At 38.2% G+C, this 20,419-nt stretch overlaps 1 protein-coding gene across 1 annotated transcript; it reads left to right on the forward strand.

Moving 5' to 3' along the window:
• The first annotated feature begins 249 nt into the window (after positions 1 to 249).
• Positions 250 to 20,399, forward strand: rnf150b (ring finger protein 150b). The gene is made up of 7 exons (XM_051659626.1): positions 250 to 1,090; positions 9,882 to 10,132; positions 11,782 to 11,853; positions 12,222 to 12,304; positions 16,312 to 16,408; positions 16,708 to 16,912; positions 17,828 to 20,399. The coding sequence occupies exons 1-7, from the start codon at positions 643 to 645 to the stop codon at positions 17,926 to 17,928; spliced, it is 1,257 nt and encodes a 418-aa protein (XP_051515586.1). The 5' UTR covers positions 250 to 642; the 3' UTR covers positions 17,929 to 20,399.
• The last annotated feature ends 20 nt before the right edge of the window (positions 20,400 to 20,419 follow it).

Here is a 20,419-nt window from a genome sequence, read left to right on the forward strand (position 1 = left end):
AAAAAAAATAATCAGAAATTATATTTTGCTAAATAAAAATATGAAGCCTAGCAATTTAGATTTTTGCATTGTGCCATTTTATTTCAAGCATATACATATATATATATATATATATATATATATATATATATATATAAAATCACAGTAATTACCAAAAAATAATTACGAAATGGAGAGGAGTGAGAATAGAAAATATATATTTTTCGAGCTTTTCTGATTAAATTGGGTTCATCTCCTAACTGTTGCTTCAACTCTTAAATTAAATCTTGTAATTTGTCGATAGTCCCTTAGCGCAGTTCATCACTCCACCGCTAGTGGCCGCTGTTGGTTGAGTCTGCGCTCCGGATTTTTCTGTTCCCAGTCCTTAAACTGAAGGCCCGTAAACATCTGACAACATGCCGCCACCGCGCCTCTCCTCCTCGCGTTTACACCCGAACAACGCGATTCTCATGCAAGCAACAGACTCTTGGATTTATTAAACACCACTGGGGCGTTCAAGTGCGTCGTTGTATGTAATTCAATCATGTTTATCGAATATTGAGACGCGTAACGCGGTCGAGACGCACAAAGAGAGATTATGGAGTGAACGCGCGACGCACGGCCGCGATAATCATTATTTTACTAACAATAATAAATCATATTATGGCGTCTGTGATCCAGGCGTGTCGTAGTTTGGCTCTGTCCACCTGGCTGCTGTCCTTCTGTTTCGTGCATCTGCTGTGTTTGGACTTCACGGTGGCGGAGAAAGAGGAATGGTACACGGCGTTCGTCAACATAACGTATGTGGATCCGGACACGGCCAAGGTCCGGACGGAGAAAACGGAGTGCGGCCGTTATGGGGAGCACTCGCTCAAACGCGAGGCCAGGGGCGTGTTGGTGATGCCCGCCTCAACGCAGGACAGACATGCGTGTGACCCCAACACCAGATTCACGCCGCGCGGACACGGCGCGTGGATCGCGCTCATCGGCACGGGAAACTGCACATTTAAAGAAAAAATCAGACATGCCATGGGACACAACGCATCAGCCGTGGTCATCTTCAGCGTGGGGTCTCCCAACCCTAATGAGACCATTACCATGCCGCATCCAGGTGAATTCACATCAGTGATTGTTACATGCATGTGTGTGTTGGTAATGCATATCTTTGTTCTGGTTGTGTGTGACGGTTAATTCATAAATGCATGCGTGGTTATGTGTGATGGAAAGAAATATGCATATCAAGTTATAAGTGATGGTAAAGGCATTAATGCATATCTAGTTATGAGTGATGGTGAATGCATTAATATCTTCATAATTGATGGTAAATGCATTAACCAGATATGCATTATGTGTGATTGTAAAATGCATGTCTGGTTATAAATGATGGTAAGTGCATTAATGAATATCTGCTTATGTGTGATTGTAAATAAATGCATTAATCAATATCTGCTTATGTGTGATTGTAAATAAATGCATTAATGCTTATCAAGATATAAGTGATGGTAAAGGCATTAATGCATATCTAGTTATGAGTGATGGTGAATACATTAATATCTTCATAATTGATGGTTAGTGCATTAACCAGATATGCATTATGTGTGATTGTAAATAAATGCATTAATGCTTATCTGGTTATAAGTGATGGTGAATCAGTTAATACATATCTGGATAAAAATGATGGTAATTGCATTAAGATACATCTGGTTTTTGTGTGATGGTGAATGGAATATATATATGCCGATCAGCCACAACATTAAAACCACCTGCCTAATATTGTGTAGGTCCCCTTCGTGCCGCCAAAACATTCTGAAAACATAAGACAGAGTCTACTGTAAATCAGATAACCACTCTGTACAATTGTGGTGAGAAGAATAGCATCTCTGAATGCTATTCTGAGATGCGGGTTGGCGCTGTTTTGGAGGCACAAGGGGGACCTACACAATATTAGGCAGGTGATTTTAATGTTGTGGCTGATCAGTGTATATGTTATGCATGGTGGTAAGTGCATGTGGTCTTGTGTAATAGTGAATGTAAATGGAGAATGAATATACAGTTGTGCTCAAAAGTTTGCATACCCTGGCAGAAATTGTGACATTTTGGCATTGATTTTGAAAAAATGACTGATCGTGCAAAAATTTTTTATTTAAGTCTTTTATTTAAGGATAGTGATCATATGAAGCCATTTATTATCTCACAGTTGTTTGGCTCCTTTTTAAATCATAATGATAACAGAAATCACCCAAATGGCCCTGATCAAAAGTTTACATACCCTTGAATGTTTGGCCTTGTTACAAACACACAAGGTGACACACACAGGTTTAAATGGCAATTAAAGGTTAATTTCCCACACCTGTGGCTTTTTAAATTGCAATTAGTGTCTGTGTATAAATAGTCAATGAGTTTGTTAGCTCTCATGTGGATGCACTGAGCAGGCTAGATACTGAGCCATGGGGAGCAGAAAAGAACTGTCAAAAGACCTGCGTAACAAGGTAATGGAACTTTATAAAGATGGAAAAGGATATAAAAAGATATCCAAAGCCTTGAAATGCCAGTCAGTACTGTTCAATCACTTATTAAGAAGTGGAAAATTCAGGGATCTCTTGATACCAAGCCAAGGTCAGGTAGACCAAGAAAGATTTCTGCCACAACTGCCAGAAGAATTGATCGGGATACAAAGAAAAGCCCACAGGTAACCTCGGGAGAAATACAGGCTGTTCTGGAAAAAGACGGTGTGGTTGTTTCAAGGAGCACAATACGACGATACTTGAACAAAAATGAGCTGCATGGTCGAGTTGCCTTAAAGAAGCATTTACTGCGCCAATGCCACAAAAAAGCCCGGTTACAATATGCCCGACAACACCTTGACACGCCTCACAGCTTCTGGCACACTGTAATTTGGAGTGACGAGACCAAAATATGGTCACAACCATAAGCTCTATGTTTGGAGAGGGGTCAACAAGGCCTATAGAGAAAAGAATACCACCCCCACTGTGAAGCATGGTGGCGGCTCACTGATGTTTTGGGGGTGTGTGAGCTCTAAAGTCACGGGGAATCTTGTGAAAATTGATGGCAAGATGAATGCAGCATGTTATCAGAAAATACTGGCAGACAATTTGCATTCTTCTGCACGAAAGCTGCGCATGGGACGCTCTTGTACTTTCCAGCACGACAATGACCCGAAGCACAAGGCCAAGTTGACCCTCCAGTGGTTACAGCAGAAAAAGGTGAAGGTTCTGGAGTGGCCATCACAGTCTCCTGAACTTAATATCATCGAGCCACTCTGGGGAGATCTCAATTGTGCGGTACATGCAAGACGACCAAAGACTTTGCATGACCTGGAGGCATTTTGCCAAGATGAATGGGCAGCTATACCACCTGCAAGAATTTGGGGCCTCATAGACAACTATTACAAAAGACTGCACGCTGTCATTGATGCTAAAGGGGGCAATACACAGTATTAAGAACTAAGGGTATGCAGACTTTTGAACAGGGGTCATTTCATTTTTTTGTTTGTTGCCATGTTTTGTTTTATGATTGTGCCATTCTGTTATAACCTACAGTTGAATATGAATCCCATAAGAAATAAAAGAAATGTGTTTTGCTTGCTCACTCATGTTTTCTTTAAAAATGGTACATATATTACCAATTCTCCTAGGATGTGCAAACTTTTGAGCACAACTGTATGCTGGTGCGATATGCTTACAGAATTAAGGGAGGTTTTACTTTAGGGTTTATTTTATAGTGAAGATTACAAGCAGTTGCTCAGAAACGTCTGATGCAAACAGAAGCAGCTAAAGGTTGGATTATTCACCCGATTATTCAATATAAAGACCCTTTATATTACAGGGTTCATGTTACAATGAAAGTAGCCATATTAATGTAAACAATGTGCAACTGTTAAAGTTTGTTGTGTGTACACATTGTTTATTGTCATTACTATGGTAATTAATTATAGTAACATGTAATCTGCAGTAAGTAGCTTGGGTACTGAAATGTCACTAAGGCATGAGTGTTTAATGAGAGTATTTGAACAATTTTCCAAGTCCTGAAAAGTTGCATGCTCCAGGAGAGTGTGTCTCTGATGGTTTTATGAGGGTCAGAGGTGTGGTTAATCGGATTGAGACCAGAATTTCCAGTTTCTCACATCTGGAAGTCATGAATGACGTTGAAGAGGAGTTTGATGTGCAGGCTCGACTAGAACAGTCACATCAGCGTTCTGTTCATTCCACACATTTCACAGAGGAAACATCAGTCGCTGTAATGCCTCTGACGAATTTATCTCACTGCAAGAGTTGCAAAAATGTTGCTTGTTCCTCTTTTTGTTCTATCTAACTGTCTCTCACTTTCTTTCTTTTGATGTATGAACTCTTATCTTTCTCTGCATCTCTCTCTTTTATTTTCATTCTCGCTTGGTGTCTTGTATGAGCATGAGTTGTAAAGTTTCACTTCTTATTTTTAGTCTTGTTACGAACTGCCCCAGTCTAGGGTTGGGGAGGAGTAACAAAAAGGTTGGGGTTCCCTTCTCCCGTCCCAGCACTCACATCAACAGTCAATTTATTTAAAAAATCAAATAACACTTTTATTAAAGAAACAGAAATAGGAAGTGTCAAAGGCTTCAGGAGGGGGGCAAGGCCAGAATAACAAACAGAAAGAACTTCTCTGAAGTGGGAAGTAAATCAACTATAAAAGAAAATACAAACAAACAACAGAACTTTCCGGACTCACTTTCTAACTGTAAACAGGAGAAAACACAAAAGGTTAAACAAAAATGGCTCCCAACTACGTCCGTATATTAATGACTATTTACAATATTTACAAAAAACAAATAAGAACTGTAAAAATCTGTGAATGAGATCACCCCTCAATTTACAACAATGACCTGTAACAACAACTTTTGACAACTACAACCTTGATGTACGGATGGATAGGATGACATCAAGTGACCTACAAAAAGAATGGCAAATGGCAGCTGGGGTGAGGTGCACGGTGAGGATGGTTCGAAACAGGCTCTTAGGGATAGGGCTGAAGTCGTGCAAAGCTAGAAAGAAGCCCTTCATCAATGAGAAGCAAAGAAGGGCCATGCTGAGGATTGCAAAAGACCATAAGGATTGGACTGTAGAGGACTGGAGTAAGGTCATCTTCTCTGATGACTCCAGTTTTCAGCTTTGCCCAACACCTGGTTGTCTAAAGGTTAGACGGAGACTTGGAGAGGCTTACAAGCCACAGTGTCTTGCACCCACTGTGAAATTTGGTGGAGGATCGGTGATGATCTGGGGGTGCTTCAGCAAGGCTGAAATCGGGCAGGTTCGTCTTTGCGAAGGATGCATGAATCAAGCCACATACTAGGAAGATCCTGGAAGAAAACTTGCTTCCTTCTGCTCCGACAATGCTCCCCAACAGTTTTTCCAGCAGGACAATGCTCCATGCCACACAGCCAGGTCAATCAAGGTGTGGATGGAGGACCACCGGATCAAGACCCTGTCATGGCCAGCCCAATCTCCAGACCTGAACCCCATTGAAAACCTCTGGAATGTGATCAAGAGGAAGATGGATGGCCACAAACCATCAAACAAAGTCGAGCTGCTTGAATTTTTGTGCCAGGAGTGGCATAAAGTCACCCAACAGCAATGTGAAAGACTGGTAGAGAGCATGCCAAGACGCATGAATGCTGTGATTGAAAATCAGGGTTATTCCACCAAATATTGATTTCTGAACTCTTCCTAAGTTAAAACATTAGTATTGTGTTGTTTACAAATTAATATGAACTTGTTGCATTATTCGAGGTCTGAAAACACTTATTTTATTGTGTTATTTTGACCAGTTGTCATTTTCTGCAAATAAATGCTCTAAATGACAATATTTCTATTTGGAATTTGGGTGAAATGTTGTCAGTACTTTATAGAATAAAACTAAAATGTCCATTTTACTCAAAAACATACCTATAAATAGTAAATCCAGAGAAACTGGTAATTTTGCAGTGGTTTCTTAATTTTTTTCCCAGAGCTGTATATATTAGGCTGTGTTCAGACTGCCACTAAAAATCAGATTTTTTGCAAATCCAGATTGTATCCAGTTGAGTTTTGATAGTCTGGACAGCAAAAAACCACATGGAATCTGATTTTTCCGAATCTGATTCAAACCACATCGGGAGGTGGTTTCAAATGCGATTTAAATCTGATTTTTTTCAGTTGCGTTTCAGTCCGGATGCTCTGGCTGCTCAAATCGGATTTCAAATAGTCTTTTGCGTCACTCTTAACGCGACACACAACGATGACTTCAGAAATTGGTGACTGCAGCACGGAACATCACAATATTTACCAGTCTCCTCCGTCGCTTAGCTTTTCTTGTGCAACGGAAGAGTTCTGAACCGTGAATGGACAGGGCACTTATTTGGAGAGCGAGATGATGCACCTCCATTTTTCCTGCATCTGTTTTGAAAGCATCGTCACGTGGGTATGCCTACATCCTTACCAAAGCAACCCATGCAGATAGGTTGGTTATGTCTGAACGCGCACATCTGATTTGATCACTTGCAATAAATAGTGCGGATAGTCTGCCTGAAAAGATCTGATTTGCCTGCAGTCTGAACATAACCTTAGTGTCATTAGATTAACATTTTTAATCATGATTAATCTCATGATTTTTCATAGTTAATCGCGATTAATCTCAGATTTTAAAAGTGCTGAAATTTGACTCTATATATACTTATTTCCTGTCAAAATGCATTTATTTCCTTCTTTGGAAAGAACAACACCATAGAACAAAACAGTATGTAAAAATAAAGCTTTATTAACATTTTCCAGACTCCACAGAGAGTCAAGTAACAAACATTTACCAAAGTCTAAGAGGGATGTTGACTGATTTATAGAACTACTATTCATTGCAATGCACATTAAATCTCTTAAACCCTCATCCTCCACAATATTTATCTTCATCAGGCTGTCTTTTCACTTTGGTGATGAAATGCACATGATTTGTTTCAGGGCAGCAAGCGTCACGTTGAACTCCATACGAGAAGCGTGTCTTGTTTTGCTTTTAGCACTGGCACTGCCGATGGAAATATAATTGATCAGAATTGTCTGGTAATCATTAGCTGACGTTTCAGGAGCTCGGCGGCAATGGGTAAAAAGTTGAGATGTTAAATTTGAGCGGAGCATCAACAGACCCTTCACAGGAGAACAGTATATTTTATGCATCAAATGGTTCGTCAATGGTCCATAGGTCATCTAAAGGCCAAAGTATACTTTGGTTTTCCACATCCTGGTACATACACATTTTATCATCAGCACAGTTTGGGCGTTTTTCTTGACACATGGATTTGTGCGCGTCGTCTGCGTATGCGCCTGGAGTTGACTTCACTAAAGAGTGTCACTCAAAGTATTTTATGAGTATTTAAAAGATTGAATCACTCTGGACAAATCTTCACTGAATGACTCACTGAATTAGTCAGAGCTGTTACTGAATCAACATTGAACTCACTTGCAGAGTGAAGTTATCATTACTTGTAGAAATTAAGCTTTTTTTATGTAAAACTTACATTAGTATCATTACTGTCAGCCTGTTAATTTGACAATTTGTAGTAAAAAAAGTTTTTTTGTTTTATTATAAATTATATTTTTATTTAAATATTATAAACTGTTGTATTTTTGGGTCATTGACAATTTAAGTTGTCCGAGATGATAAAAATGAGAAATCTTTTAAAAGATCTAATTGTTGTCCATGTTGGTTTCACAAATTTGTGCATTTCCTGCAAAAAAATAAAATAAATTATGACTTTAAATATGTCATGTGGTGTAACCATCAAGAAAAAGGTATTCAAATACTTTAATTGCACCTTGAATAAATGAGTGTACACAACTTTATAGGCTAATTAATTTCAAACATAGATTTTCTTATTTTATTTTATTTTGGGGGGGGATTTTTCCCCTTTTTTCTCCCAATTTGGAATGCCCAATTCCCGATGCGCTCTAAGTCCTCGTGGTCATGTAGTGATTCGCCTCAGTCCGGGTGGCGGAGGACGAATCCCAGTTGCCTCCGCGTCTGAGACCGTCAACCCGCGCATCTTATCACGTGGCTTGTTGAGCGCGTTGCCACGGAGACATAGCGCGTGTGGAGGCTTCACGCCATCCACCGCGGCAACCACGCTCAATTCACCATGCGCCCCACCGAGAACAAACCACATTATAGCAGCCACGAGGAGGTTACCCCATGTGGCTCTACCCTCCCTAGCAACCGGGCCAATTTGGTTGCTTAGGAGACCTGGCTGGAGTCACTCAGCACGCCCTGGGATTCGAACTAGCGAACTCCATGGGTGGTAGCCAGCGTATTTTACCACTGAGCTACCCAGGCCCCCCCGCCAACAAACATAGATTTTCAAAAGTTTTTCAATGTGAAATATATGATAACACTTTACGATGTTAATGCATTAGGTATCATAATCTAACAAAGTATATTTATTAATCTTTGTTAAAAATATAGTTGTTGATTTGTTCATGTTAGTTCATAGTGCATTAACTATGTTAACATTTACAGCTTTTGATTTTAAAAATGTATTACTATATGTTGAAATTCATATTCAGTACAGTAAAAGTATTGTTCATGTTAACTGATGTTGTTAATGTTAACAAATTCAGCCGTATTGTAAAGTGTTACCATAAATAGATATATTACATTTAAAATTTTTCAAGTCAAGAAAATCAAAAACTTTTTTCAGGGTTACACCAAATGACCTGAACAAAATGTGACTTTTTTGTTTTGTTTTTTGGATTTTTCCCCTTTTTCTCCCAATTTGGAATGCCCAATTCCCAATGTGCTTTTAAGTCCTCGTGGTCACGTAGTGATTCGCCTAAGTCTGGGTGGCGGAGGATGAATCCCAGTTGCCTCCGCGTCTGAGATCGTCAACCCGCGCATCTTATCACGTGGCTTGTTGAGCGCGTTGCCACGGAGACATAGCACGTGTGGAGGCTTCACGCCATTCACCGCGGCATCCACGCTCAACTCACCATGTGCCCCACCGAGAACGAACCACATCATAGCAACCACGAGGAGGTTACCCCATGTGACTCTACCCTCCCTAGCAACCGGGCCAATTTGGTTGTCACTCAGCACGCCCTGGGATTCGAACTAGCGAACTCCAGGGGTGGTAGCCAGCGTCTTTACCACTGAGCTACCCAGGCCCCCTCAAAACGTGGCTAATGATATGAAACAATAATGATTTTTTTTTTAAACATCTCACACAGTTCTGAGGGTCTGAAGGGCTCCTTTTTTATCACATGACAACAGAATGGCTACCCACATGTTGATTACATCACTTGACTTTAATTTGGTGGACAACATTTCTTCAGAAATGAATCATATTTCAAAATAAATTGTTTCTCAGATTATTATTTTTAAAAGAAATAAATATAAGTGATTATTCTGCACTACTCATGCCAACATTCCTTTTAAGAATTTCAGCTTTTAATGAGAATTTTTTATTTCTGTCTCCGGACGGTTACACCTTATGACATTTTTACTGAAAGACCCATAGAAGAGGTGTCATCTAGTAATTGCATTTATGTATTTTTTAATAATTTAATAGGTCTCATCTGGAGAGAAAAAACTGAGTGTCACGTCATTGACGCCTTTATTAAAATATAATGTATTTATTTTTGTTTCAACTATATCTCTGTGGCTCAACGGGGGCTTCCCCAATGCAAAAACACAATTCTGTAGAAAACACTGGCATGCGTCAAACGCGTCCGTACAGACTCACGGTAAAACGAGAATATTTTGAAAGGCTGAGTGCTCGACCGTGCAACGCTATGAGGAAATATTCCCAATCCTTAAGGCTGAGACTGGTTGAGTGTTGCTCTTTCAGTTTGTCTAGTCTGCACATTGGTTGAACAGTTGATCTCTTTCAGACACTGGTGATGTGGTCGCCATCATGATTCCTGAACCAAAGGGTCGTGAGTTGGTGGTTCTGCTGGAGAGGAACATCACCATTCACATGCACATCACCATAGGAACACGGAACCTCCAGAAATACGTCAGCCGCACCTCTGTGGTCTTCGTCTCCATCTCCTTCATCATCCTCATGATCATCTCTCTGGCCTGGCTCGTATTTTACTACATCCAGCGGTTCAGATATGCCAACGCCAGGGACCGCAACCAGGTATGCAAACACAAAGCTGAAAGGAATCGTTCACCAAAATATGAGGAAACGCTGTCATCGTTTACTCGCAGTCATTTCGTTCTTTCCTACAAGGACAAAGTTATTTTGCTGAATGTCCAGGTTGCTCTTTTCCATACAAAAATGGTGAATGTGGAAATGATACAAAAAAAAAAAAAACCCACTGTAAACAAAGCATAAAATCTGTGTAGGGCTGGACGAAATGGCAACAAAAATGATTCCTCGATATTTTTCAGCCTATTGACAGTATTCAGTGTACATTAAGTAGATTCAGTATTTGAAAGGCACTGAATAACAATCTATTTAAAAAATGATAATGGCATATTTCTCCACAGTTTTTCACTAAATGAACACAAGTGAGAATTACATTTAATCATTTTCATTGATATGCACTTTTATATTTTTATTTTGTGTTCAGTGATACATAGTAGTCTAATAAAAAGCATTATATACCTTCATATATTTTTGTGAACAAACAAGGCGTGCGAAAACTACTCCATTTATTGTTTGGAATCCAGTTGAATATTGCATAATGCTAAATTATTACTGTGGGACCAGGTCAACTTTATTATAATAGAATACACATTAAAATCATTGCGATACAGTATTGCTTAATTTTAAATCATCAGCAAAATCATTGCGATTATATCGTGCATATTCAATATATCACCCAGCCCTACTTTTGTGCTGTATTACAAGTCTTCTGAAGCCTTTCGAATGCTTTGTGTGAGGAACAGAGCGAAATTTAAGTCACTGTTTGCTGAAAATCTTCCCCGCCGGTGCAGCTATCAAATCTCATTTCGTTTATTTGTTTATAACAACTTCAGTATTAATCCGTTCTTCACACAAAGCAATCATATGTCTTTTGAAGACTTGGGATTATAGCAAACTAGTCGTATAAACTAATTTTATAGTGTTTTTTTGTGTCCTTTTTGGAGCTTGACAGTAAAAAAAACACTGTCCAGTTTCATTGCATGGAAAACTGCGGCTAGGACATTCTGCTAAATTTCTCTTTTTGTGTTCAACACAAGAAAATCATACAGGTCTGGGGCTATATAAGGAAATAAATGACATTTAGGTGTTGAACTACGCCTTTAATGCATTTGACACAACTTGGTCAGAACATTGTGTAAGAACCAGATACGAAATGACCTTGTGTGTCACTGTTATAGCTTGTTTCTGGTTGTATGTGTTTGTGGTGGAACGAGGCCGGAAGACTTTCATCACAGGAAAACAACTGCAGCCTAAAGGCAACAGAGTCATTCATTACAGCACACAGTCTTTAATTATAATAAATGAGGTACAAAGAGACAGATCTTTGAGATAAGAGATTAAAGTACAAGGAAATTGGAAAAAGAGAGTTGTTTACATACCCCTTGCAGAATCTATGTTTTTCATAATTTTACAAATTATTTATTTTTTTGTTTAGTGTTGCCCTGCAGAAGCTGCATAAGAGATTTATTTGTATTCCACAAAGCAAAATATTAAATACATTAACTGTTTAAAAGTTTACACACTCTTGATTTAATATTGTGTGTTGGCTGTTTGTAGTCTTTTGTGATAGTTATGTATGAGTCCTTCAGTTGTCCTGTATGTTTTTGTTAAAAATGTTCTGTTCTCTGATCGGTCAGAGGAGATTGGGGGATGCAGCCAAAAAAGCCATCAGCCAGTTACAAGTGCGAACCATCAGGAAAGGCGATCAGGTAAACAACAGTATATCGCTTCTTACGTTTAAGCATCAAATATTGTTTAAAGGGGTCATAATATATATGTTTTTTAACACTGAAAAGTCCACATGTAATATTAGTCAAGGTATCTTGCACCAAAACTGTCATAATTTAGTTTTTCTTGACTCTTTTCTACCCTCTCTAACCCTTGCAGTTAAACACAATTTTGGTACTGTACCTTTAAGTCTTCAATATATAAATGTTAAAATTGGCTGGTCTGTTTTTGCCATGATTTGCCCTTTTAAACATCCAATATTATTGTTTTTAAACATAAGCTTAGTGGTTTCTATTGGTATTGAATTGGATATTTTCTTTATAACATGATGTTTTTACTTTTTCTACAGGAAACGGAGAGTGATTTTGATAACTGTGCCGTGTGTATCGAGGGCTATAAACAAAATGATGTAGTAAGAATCTTACCCTGCAGGTAAACACACCAGTGTTTAAGAAACTAGAGGTCGACTGATAGTGGATTTTGCCAAGACTGATAACTAAGGTGGTGGAAGGCACATAACCGATTAATCGGTCGATCATTTTTAAAATAGATTTATAGAATTTTAAAAAAATGTAAAAAATTTTTTTATTCTTTCCTTACTATGATGGCCATAGAAAAGGGTCCAAAATGATTCAGATTCTAGAAGCACTTCATTGTTCAACCAAAATCCCAATAATAACCTGACATTTTTGTTTTTGTTATTATAAACAAGCCCAAAACACGCCGTGGACTCTTATTTTGAAATGATGGAGACTTGGCTCTGTTACAAAGCTCTATTTTTAAGTATTAACCAAATTAAGCTTTCATGGCCTATATATTCTTCAAATGAAGGGTTTTGTGTATATACTGTATATATACAGTTGAAGTCAGAAGTTTATATACACTTAAGTTGAAGTCATTAAAACTCATTTTTTAACCACTCCACAGATTTCATATTAGCAAACTATAGTTTTGGCAAGTCGTTTAGGACATCTACTTTGTGCATGACATGAGTAATTTTTCCAACAGTTGCTTACAGACAGATTGTTTCACTTTTAATTGACTATATCACAATTCCAGTGGGTCAGAAGTTAACTGCGCCTTTAAGCAGCTTGGAAAATTCCAGAAAATGATGTCAAGTCTTTAATGATTTAGCCAATTAGCTTCTGATAGGTTAGTTGGAATCAATTAGTGGTGTACATGTGAATGTACCTACCTTCAAACTCAGTGCCTCTTTGCTTGACATCATGAGAAAATAGAAAAAAAAAAATAGTCTGGTTCATCCTTGGGAGCAATTTCCAAACGCCTGAAGGTACCACGTTCATCTATACAAACAATAGTACGCAAGTATAAACACCATGGGACCATGCAGCCATCATACCGCTCAGGAAGGAAAATTACGTGGATATATTGAAGCAATATCTCAAGACATCAGCCAGGAAGTTAAAGCTCGGTCACAAATGGGTCTTCCAATTGGACAGTGACCCCAAGCATATCTCCAAAGTTGTGGCAAAATGGCTTAAGGGCAACAAAGTCAAGGTATTGTAGAGGCCATCACAAAGCCCTGACCTCAATCCGATAGAACATTTGTGGTCAGAACTGAAAAAGCGTGTGTGAGCAAGGAGGCGTACAAACATGACTCAGTTACACCAGTTCTGTCTGGAGGAATGGGCCAAAATTCCAGAAACTTATTGTGAGAAGTTTGTGGAAGGCTACCCAAAATGATTGACCCAAGTTAAACAATTTAAAGGCAATGCTACCAAATACTAACAAAGTGTATGTAAACTTCTGACTCACTGGGAATGTGATGAAAGAAATAAAAGCTGAAATAAATAATTATCTCTACTATTATTCTGACATTTCACATTCTTAAAATAAAGTAGTGATCCTAACTGACCTAAAACAGGGAATGTTTTCTACGATTAAATGGCAAGAGTTTAAATTTATTTGGCTAAGGTGTATGTAAACTTATGACTTCAACTGTGTGTGTATATATATACAGTACTGTGCAAAAGCACATAAGATGTTTCACAAAAGCATTTGTCTTAAGATGGTTATTTATATATTCAGCTTTAGTGTGTCAGTAGGAAATATAAATGTTAGACTCCCAAACATTACTTTTGCAAATAGAAAAGATTAGAATAGAAGAACAGGGAGCCCTGCAACAGATGTCATGGCCCCCACAGAGCCCCCCACTGAACATCGTGTCAGTCTGAGATTATATAAAGAGACAGAAGCAATTGAGACAGACTAAATATATAGAAGAACTGTGGTGAATTCTCCAAGAAGCTTGAAACATCCAATCTGCCAACATCCAAGAAAAACTGTGTCCAGGTGTACCTAGGAGAATTGGGGCTGTTTTAAAGGTAAAGGTGGTCACACCAAATATTGATTTAGCTTTTTTATGTTTACTGGACTTTGTATAACATTAAGTGATAAATGAAAACTATTTATGTCATTTTATATATATATATATATCAGACATGTTCACAAATCCCTGAGATCCAAGTCAAGTCTTTCAAGGCCAAGTCTATATCAAGTCAAGTCAAGTCTTAGCTTTTTTTTTTTTTTTTTTTTGGCAGAAGTTCTTTTATCTGCAGCTGTTTAGTTTAATAAACCCCAAATAAGGCTAATTCAGTTTTGCATTAAAAGAGAAAAGATTTTACATAATAGGAAAACTAGCTTGATCCATAAATCTTTAGGGCTTTAAAGCCCTTTATTCTATTTTGCATTTGCCCTTATGAAAATGTAACATAGTTTTTATAGTTTAAACGGTGGTATTTATTTGTTACAAGACCATGGTAACCTCAGGTAAAATCAAGCATGGGTCGTCACTACCATGGTAAAATGCTGATCTCCTGGGATTTTCACGCACAGCAGTATTCAGTCTCTAAATCCTAACACTTCCCCAACCCTTATCCTAAACCCTAAACCTACTCCTAAACATACCCATACAGTACATCAACTTGAGTAGCAGCAAATGTGAATCTTGTGAGAATTTTGCAGAACAACATGTAGTTACACTGTAAATACATTGTATTTGTATGTATTTTAATGTTAGTACATAGTAGTTAAAGACACCTTACATAAAGTGAAACCGAAGGTGGCTACACAACAAGTTAGTAACAAAGTACCACATTGACAGTAGCACAGTAACTACATTGAAACTACTTAAAGTCAACAGGACATCAAAATTGAGCCCATTTTCCTTATACATGTTCCTGGTCTTATTGTGCACAATTCATGAGTGTACATTATTACAAAGGACAAAAATGTCTTCAATCTTTCATCGAAATATAATAACTTGTTCTGCATCCGAAACCACTGTCCTTTTCAGCTTACATCACCAAGCCCTTTTATTTTTCAGCCACCTTTTATATAGAGATCATTTTCACCTTCCAGTCGACTCCTGACGGATAAAATCAAGTCCTGCCCCACCTTTTTTTTCATTAAATGTCCTGTTTCACTCAGAAATACGTCACATTATGGAAGTAAAATTGGTTGCAAAGCAACTTCATGTTGACTTAAAACAAGGGTTGTCAGTCGATTAAAATTTTTAATCAAGTTTAACACACAAAATGCCGATTAATTAATCAAATTAATTGCAATTAATCACATATAAGAATGTTTGCTGATTAAGCCCCTCAAATATCAATAATTGTATATTTAACGATTAAATTAAATGTAAATAATTATATATTATAGAAATAATTCAGATAATTAAAATGCATTAAATTTAGTAAAACATTGATAAGAAAAAAAAAGTGGCTTTATAAGGCAATATATTGTTTATTTTCATATTATCGAACATAAGCCTATCATTGGCCTTCAGGCTACAGCAATTCATTTCGCAGTATAATTAATCAATCTGTCCATGATAGATTTATTAAAAGGGCTTTTCTAACGACTCGCCAATGAACACCTGCGTCAAACGGACGCTTTTGGAGCGTCTCACTTTGGTTGCATCTCGTCAAAAACACAGCATTTTTGGGTCACTCTATCAAGTTACATGTAGTTTGAAACTTAGAAAAACACATCTTGAGATCCGTGCAGCTGTGTTTGAATGCGAGAACGCATCCTCATCTTTTGCTGTTGCTAGTGTCAAGCCTGAGTGTGGTTTGTTCTATGTACAGCTGCACGTTGCCAGTACAGCTGGAGTTTCGCTTACTGCCTCCTGCTGAAAACAGCTGGTACTTCAAGCTTGAATTGCTGCAATGGTTGGAATATTCCATATTACAGTCCTGGGAAATTATAATTCGTACTTAATTAACACATATAAACCCAAAGATAAAAAGCTCTTTAATTTGTTTCACTACAAAAAAGATGGATTTTTTTATGTTTTATTGAACTGATTGTACCAGTTGACTAATATTAATCATACTGAAGAGACATGACATTTTAGGAGAGTACAGATGATGTATTTCTTTTCTCTCTCTAATATATTTCCTTATCTCTCTTAGGCATCTCTTTCATAAAGGCTGTGTTGACCCATGGTTGGTGGACCATCGTACGTGTCCCATGTGCAAAATGAACATCCTCAAAGCTCTAGGCCTTACGGTTGGTGTCCCTCTCTCTTATCAGAGGTCTGGCTAGTGTGTCACGTATGGTTTGGATGCGTTTAGTCCTGCTTAGTCGTAGCTTTTTACATGAAGCTCCAGACAGCATCAGTTTAATGCAGACAGTTTAATAATTGACTTGTTTTGATCAGATGTGTTTCGGTCTCTAATGCGGATAAAACATTAGTTACATTGAGTTTTTGGTGTGAACATTTCATTCAGCCGATTTGAACTCTAGTCCTTAAGCTCTGCTCTATGAATTGAGGCCAATTCTATTATGTTTAACTCTATGCTGTGCAGTCAAGTGCAGAGTGTTTGAATGAACTTCCTCTGGACTACGAGCTCGCTGTGGGGGGCGTGGCTCTCAACGCCATGGTGATGAGCAATGATGTCATGCCCGGGGATGTCGCCGGGGGGCGGGACCCTGGTGTCAGGATGGTGGGTCTCCCTCAGGTCCTCCTGGACTCAGAGCCGTTGTCCCAGGACACCATGCCAACTGAACAAAGTGAGTGTTGTTATTTGTGATGTGTAATTGTAAAGTGCGTTTAGCTGTTGGTTGGTATTTGTACGCGTGGTCATTTTCGTGTTTTGATGATTTTGTGTAGAATTGAAACACTTGATAAAAAAATCAAGTTCCACCCAGTGTTTTTTCTTGTTCCTGTTTTACTCAGAAATATGTCCAATTACATAAGTTGAGAAAACTGTTTAATGTTGACTTCAACATTTTGGTTCATATTAGAGGTCGACCGATTTTGCCGATACCGATAACTAAGGTGGTGGGAAATGCCGATAACCGATTAATCGGACGATAGTTTTTAAAAATGTATTGATAGAATGTCAAAAAGAAATCTTATTCTTTGCTTACTATGACGGGCACAGACAAACAGTCCTAAATTAATAAAATCCAGATGCAGTTTATTGTTTAACCAAAATCACAGAAATAACCAGAAAAAAGATTTGGTGCATAACGTGGGACTTTTAAATATAAACAAGCCCTAAACACACCGGGGACTCTTATTTTGAAATGACAAAATGATGAAAAACCATTATATCGGCATATATTTTTGCTGATAACAATAGTTCCAAAAAGCAACTATCGGCACCGATTAATTGGTAAAACCGATATATGAAATAGAGGTTGACCGATATATCGGTCAACATCTATTTCATATATTTAAAAACTGTGTTAGCATACAATTAAAAGCAGTCAATAAAGAAATATTTTAATATGTTTAACAGTAAAATAAGCCCAAATTGCATCCATGGAAACGCACTCCGAAAATAGTATACAACTATCTGAGAACCTTTGGCATACTATTTTCGACTTGCTCAATTTGGGACACACTAATTATTAGTATGTATAGTATGTGAATTGGGACGTAGCCATACTGAATAGTGTTTATTTTTTTATCTTCTACAGGTGAGCTACAGCCGATAGCCAGTGGCAGTTCAGAGGGGTCGCTCGCTACAGGGGCGGGGCATTCGGACATTGACACGCCCTCTGAAGAGAACAAGTGCTGAACCAGCTACACCCACTTGTGCTATGTATCTGTAGTTTGGGTTGCCCATGTCATCCGGAGCAGGTGGCAACGGGCTTTAATCTCAGTGGAATTTCGGCCAGTAACTCTCAATATACATAACTCATTGCCCCTGAAAACATTATTTTCGTCTTTTCTTCCTTTCTATTGCTCTGAGAAGCAGAGTAAACTCGGTTCCCTTTCTTAAACGATCGGCCAATTTAGAGCCCACTAGAGTGTAAAGCACTTGTTCGGTATCGGCAGACAATCCGTTCTGCTCTGCTTGACAATCAAACCGTCACTCTCCAGTCTTTCCTACTGTTGCAGTTTTACCATCGTCTCATCCCAGTGCAGAGAACAGAGCGCGTTAAAGACTATTTTGGATCTGAAAAAAGGTGGTTTATTTTTCTATAGAGATGCATTTGATGTGCTCAAGTTGTGCAGTATTAAAAGTGTCAGTATTTAGATGCCTTCTTGGAGGAAGACGTCCGGGTTTAGGATTTGGCCCTCACCAAAGACACCAGACAAGAGCATGTGATTTGAGACATTGTTGATTTTGGAAGAAAGAAAATTGTGGAACTTTCTAGGAAGTGCTCTTTGGATTCTGTGGACCAGGACATGTGATGTTTGCTGTGCATGCCACATGCCCTTTTCACCTGTGTTTGGATTTTAGTGGACTCCATTTTAAAGGGATAGTGCACCCAAAAATGAAAGTTACGTCATTATTTACTCAACATCATGTCGGTCCAAACCTATATGGCTGTTATTTGTTCCTTAGAGCACAAAAGAAGAATTTTCAAAAAATCTCCACACAGTTCTTTTCCATACAACGACAGTTCTGTCAAGGACAAAAAGTCATAAGTGTTCCATATGACTCATATGTTGCATTCCAAGGCGCCATACGATAGTTGCTGTTATTCACTGATAATCTTCCAGTTCAAAAATGCCGTGCCGTACCAAGTTTAACAACATTGATGGCAAACGTTATCGTTTCTTGTGCATGTCTAAGCAAACACGATGCACCAGTGAAAGTATGTGGAAAGGAGAATGAGATTTTAGCGCTCTGGCAGAGGGGAAGATTTTCAGTGAATAACGACTTAAAGGGAAATTTTACTGAAAAATTACAATTATCTCATGATTTACTCACTCTCATGCCATCCCGGATGTGTATGACTTTCTGTCTTGCAGAACACAAACGAAGATTTTTAGAAGAATATTTCAGCTCTGAAATTTTGTATGGTGTGGTGGTGGCGTAGTGGGCTAAAGCACATAGGAAGGTTGCTGGTTCAGTCCCCACAGCCACCACCATTGTGTCCTTGAGCAAGACACTTAACTCCAGGTTGCTCTGGGGGTATTGTCCCTGTAATACGTGCACTGTAAGTCACAATTGTCTGCTAAATGCATAAATGTAATGTAAAAATGTAGCTCTGTTGGTTGTTACAATGCAGGTTAATGGTTACCAGAACTTTGAAGCACGTAAAGGCAGCATAAAAGTTCATTTTAAGGTTTAATCCATGTCTTCAGAAATGCTCAAATTGATTTTGGGTGAGAACAGACCAAAATATAACTTTTTTTCACTATAAGTCTCCTTGGCGATTATGATTTTCATGATGTTTGGACCTTCAGAGTTCTGGTCACCATTCACTTGCATTGTGAGGACCAACAGAGCTGAGATATTCTTTCTAAAAATGTTCATTTGTGTTCTGCAGAAGAAAAAAAAAGTCTACATCTGGCATGGCATGAGGATGAGTAAATCATGAGTTTTAATTTTTGGGTGAACTATCCCTTTAATTTTCAGTCTTTCCTCACAGAAAACTATCGAATGACTTCAGAAGACTTGGAATGTAGTGAACGAGTCATTTATACCTCTTTCATGGCTTTTTAATGGTGTTTTTTGTCCTATTTGGAGCCTCAATGTACGGTCATTGTATGGAAAAGAGCTGCGTGAACATTCTACAAAAACTCTCCTTTTGTGTTCTACGGAAGAAACCAAGTAATATGAGATTTATAGCAACATGAGGGTGAGTAAATAGTGACAGATGTTTTTTCTTGGTGAACTGTTGCTTTAAACCTGTAACTTGTTCTTCCTCTTTTGGTTTAACTGTATATTGTAAATTAATTTGTCTATATATGAGACCCGTTTTCTCCTTAATTGCCAGGTTTTCCCTCATGCACTTTATGTATTTAGAGATTGAATTTCATTTGATATTGAGATTCTGATTTCAGTCACGAGTTTGTATATTCACTCACATGTAAATGCACACAAGTTCACCTCCCCTTACTGGACACTACACCAATAAACACTTGTCCTTGAATGAAACACACACCATCTCAAGTTCCACCCTTCTCATTTATACACATACATGCATACAGTACAGATTTGTTCCCATGGCTTCTGCCCTTTCATGGTCAATATTTTGCACGTGTTTTCAGTCAGACTGTGCTTTGAATATTAATAAATTTTAATGTTCATTTTTTGCTGTGAACTTCCTTCT

This window comes from Myxocyprinus asiaticus, chromosome 28 (assembly GCF_019703515.2).
Source record: "Myxocyprinus asiaticus isolate MX2 ecotype Aquarium Trade chromosome 28, UBuf_Myxa_2, whole genome shotgun sequence".
In the NCBI taxonomy this organism is placed as follows: domain Eukaryota; kingdom Metazoa; phylum Chordata; class Actinopteri; order Cypriniformes; family Catostomidae; genus Myxocyprinus; species Myxocyprinus asiaticus.

Excerpts from the sequence above, each read along its gene's own strand:
- rnf150b (XM_051659626.1), top strand. The coding sequence starts at position 643 with ATGGCGTCTGTGATCCAGGCGTGTCGTAGTTTGGCTCTGTCCACCTGG. Across the intron at positions 1,091-9,881 it reads CATTACCATGCCGCATCCAG|ACACTGGTGATGTGGTCGCC; the intron begins GTGAATTCACAT and ends GATCTCTTTCAG. Across the intron at positions 11,854-12,221 it reads CCATCAGGAAAGGCGATCAG|GAAACGGAGAGTGATTTTGA; the intron begins GTAAACAACAGT and ends CTTTTTCTACAG.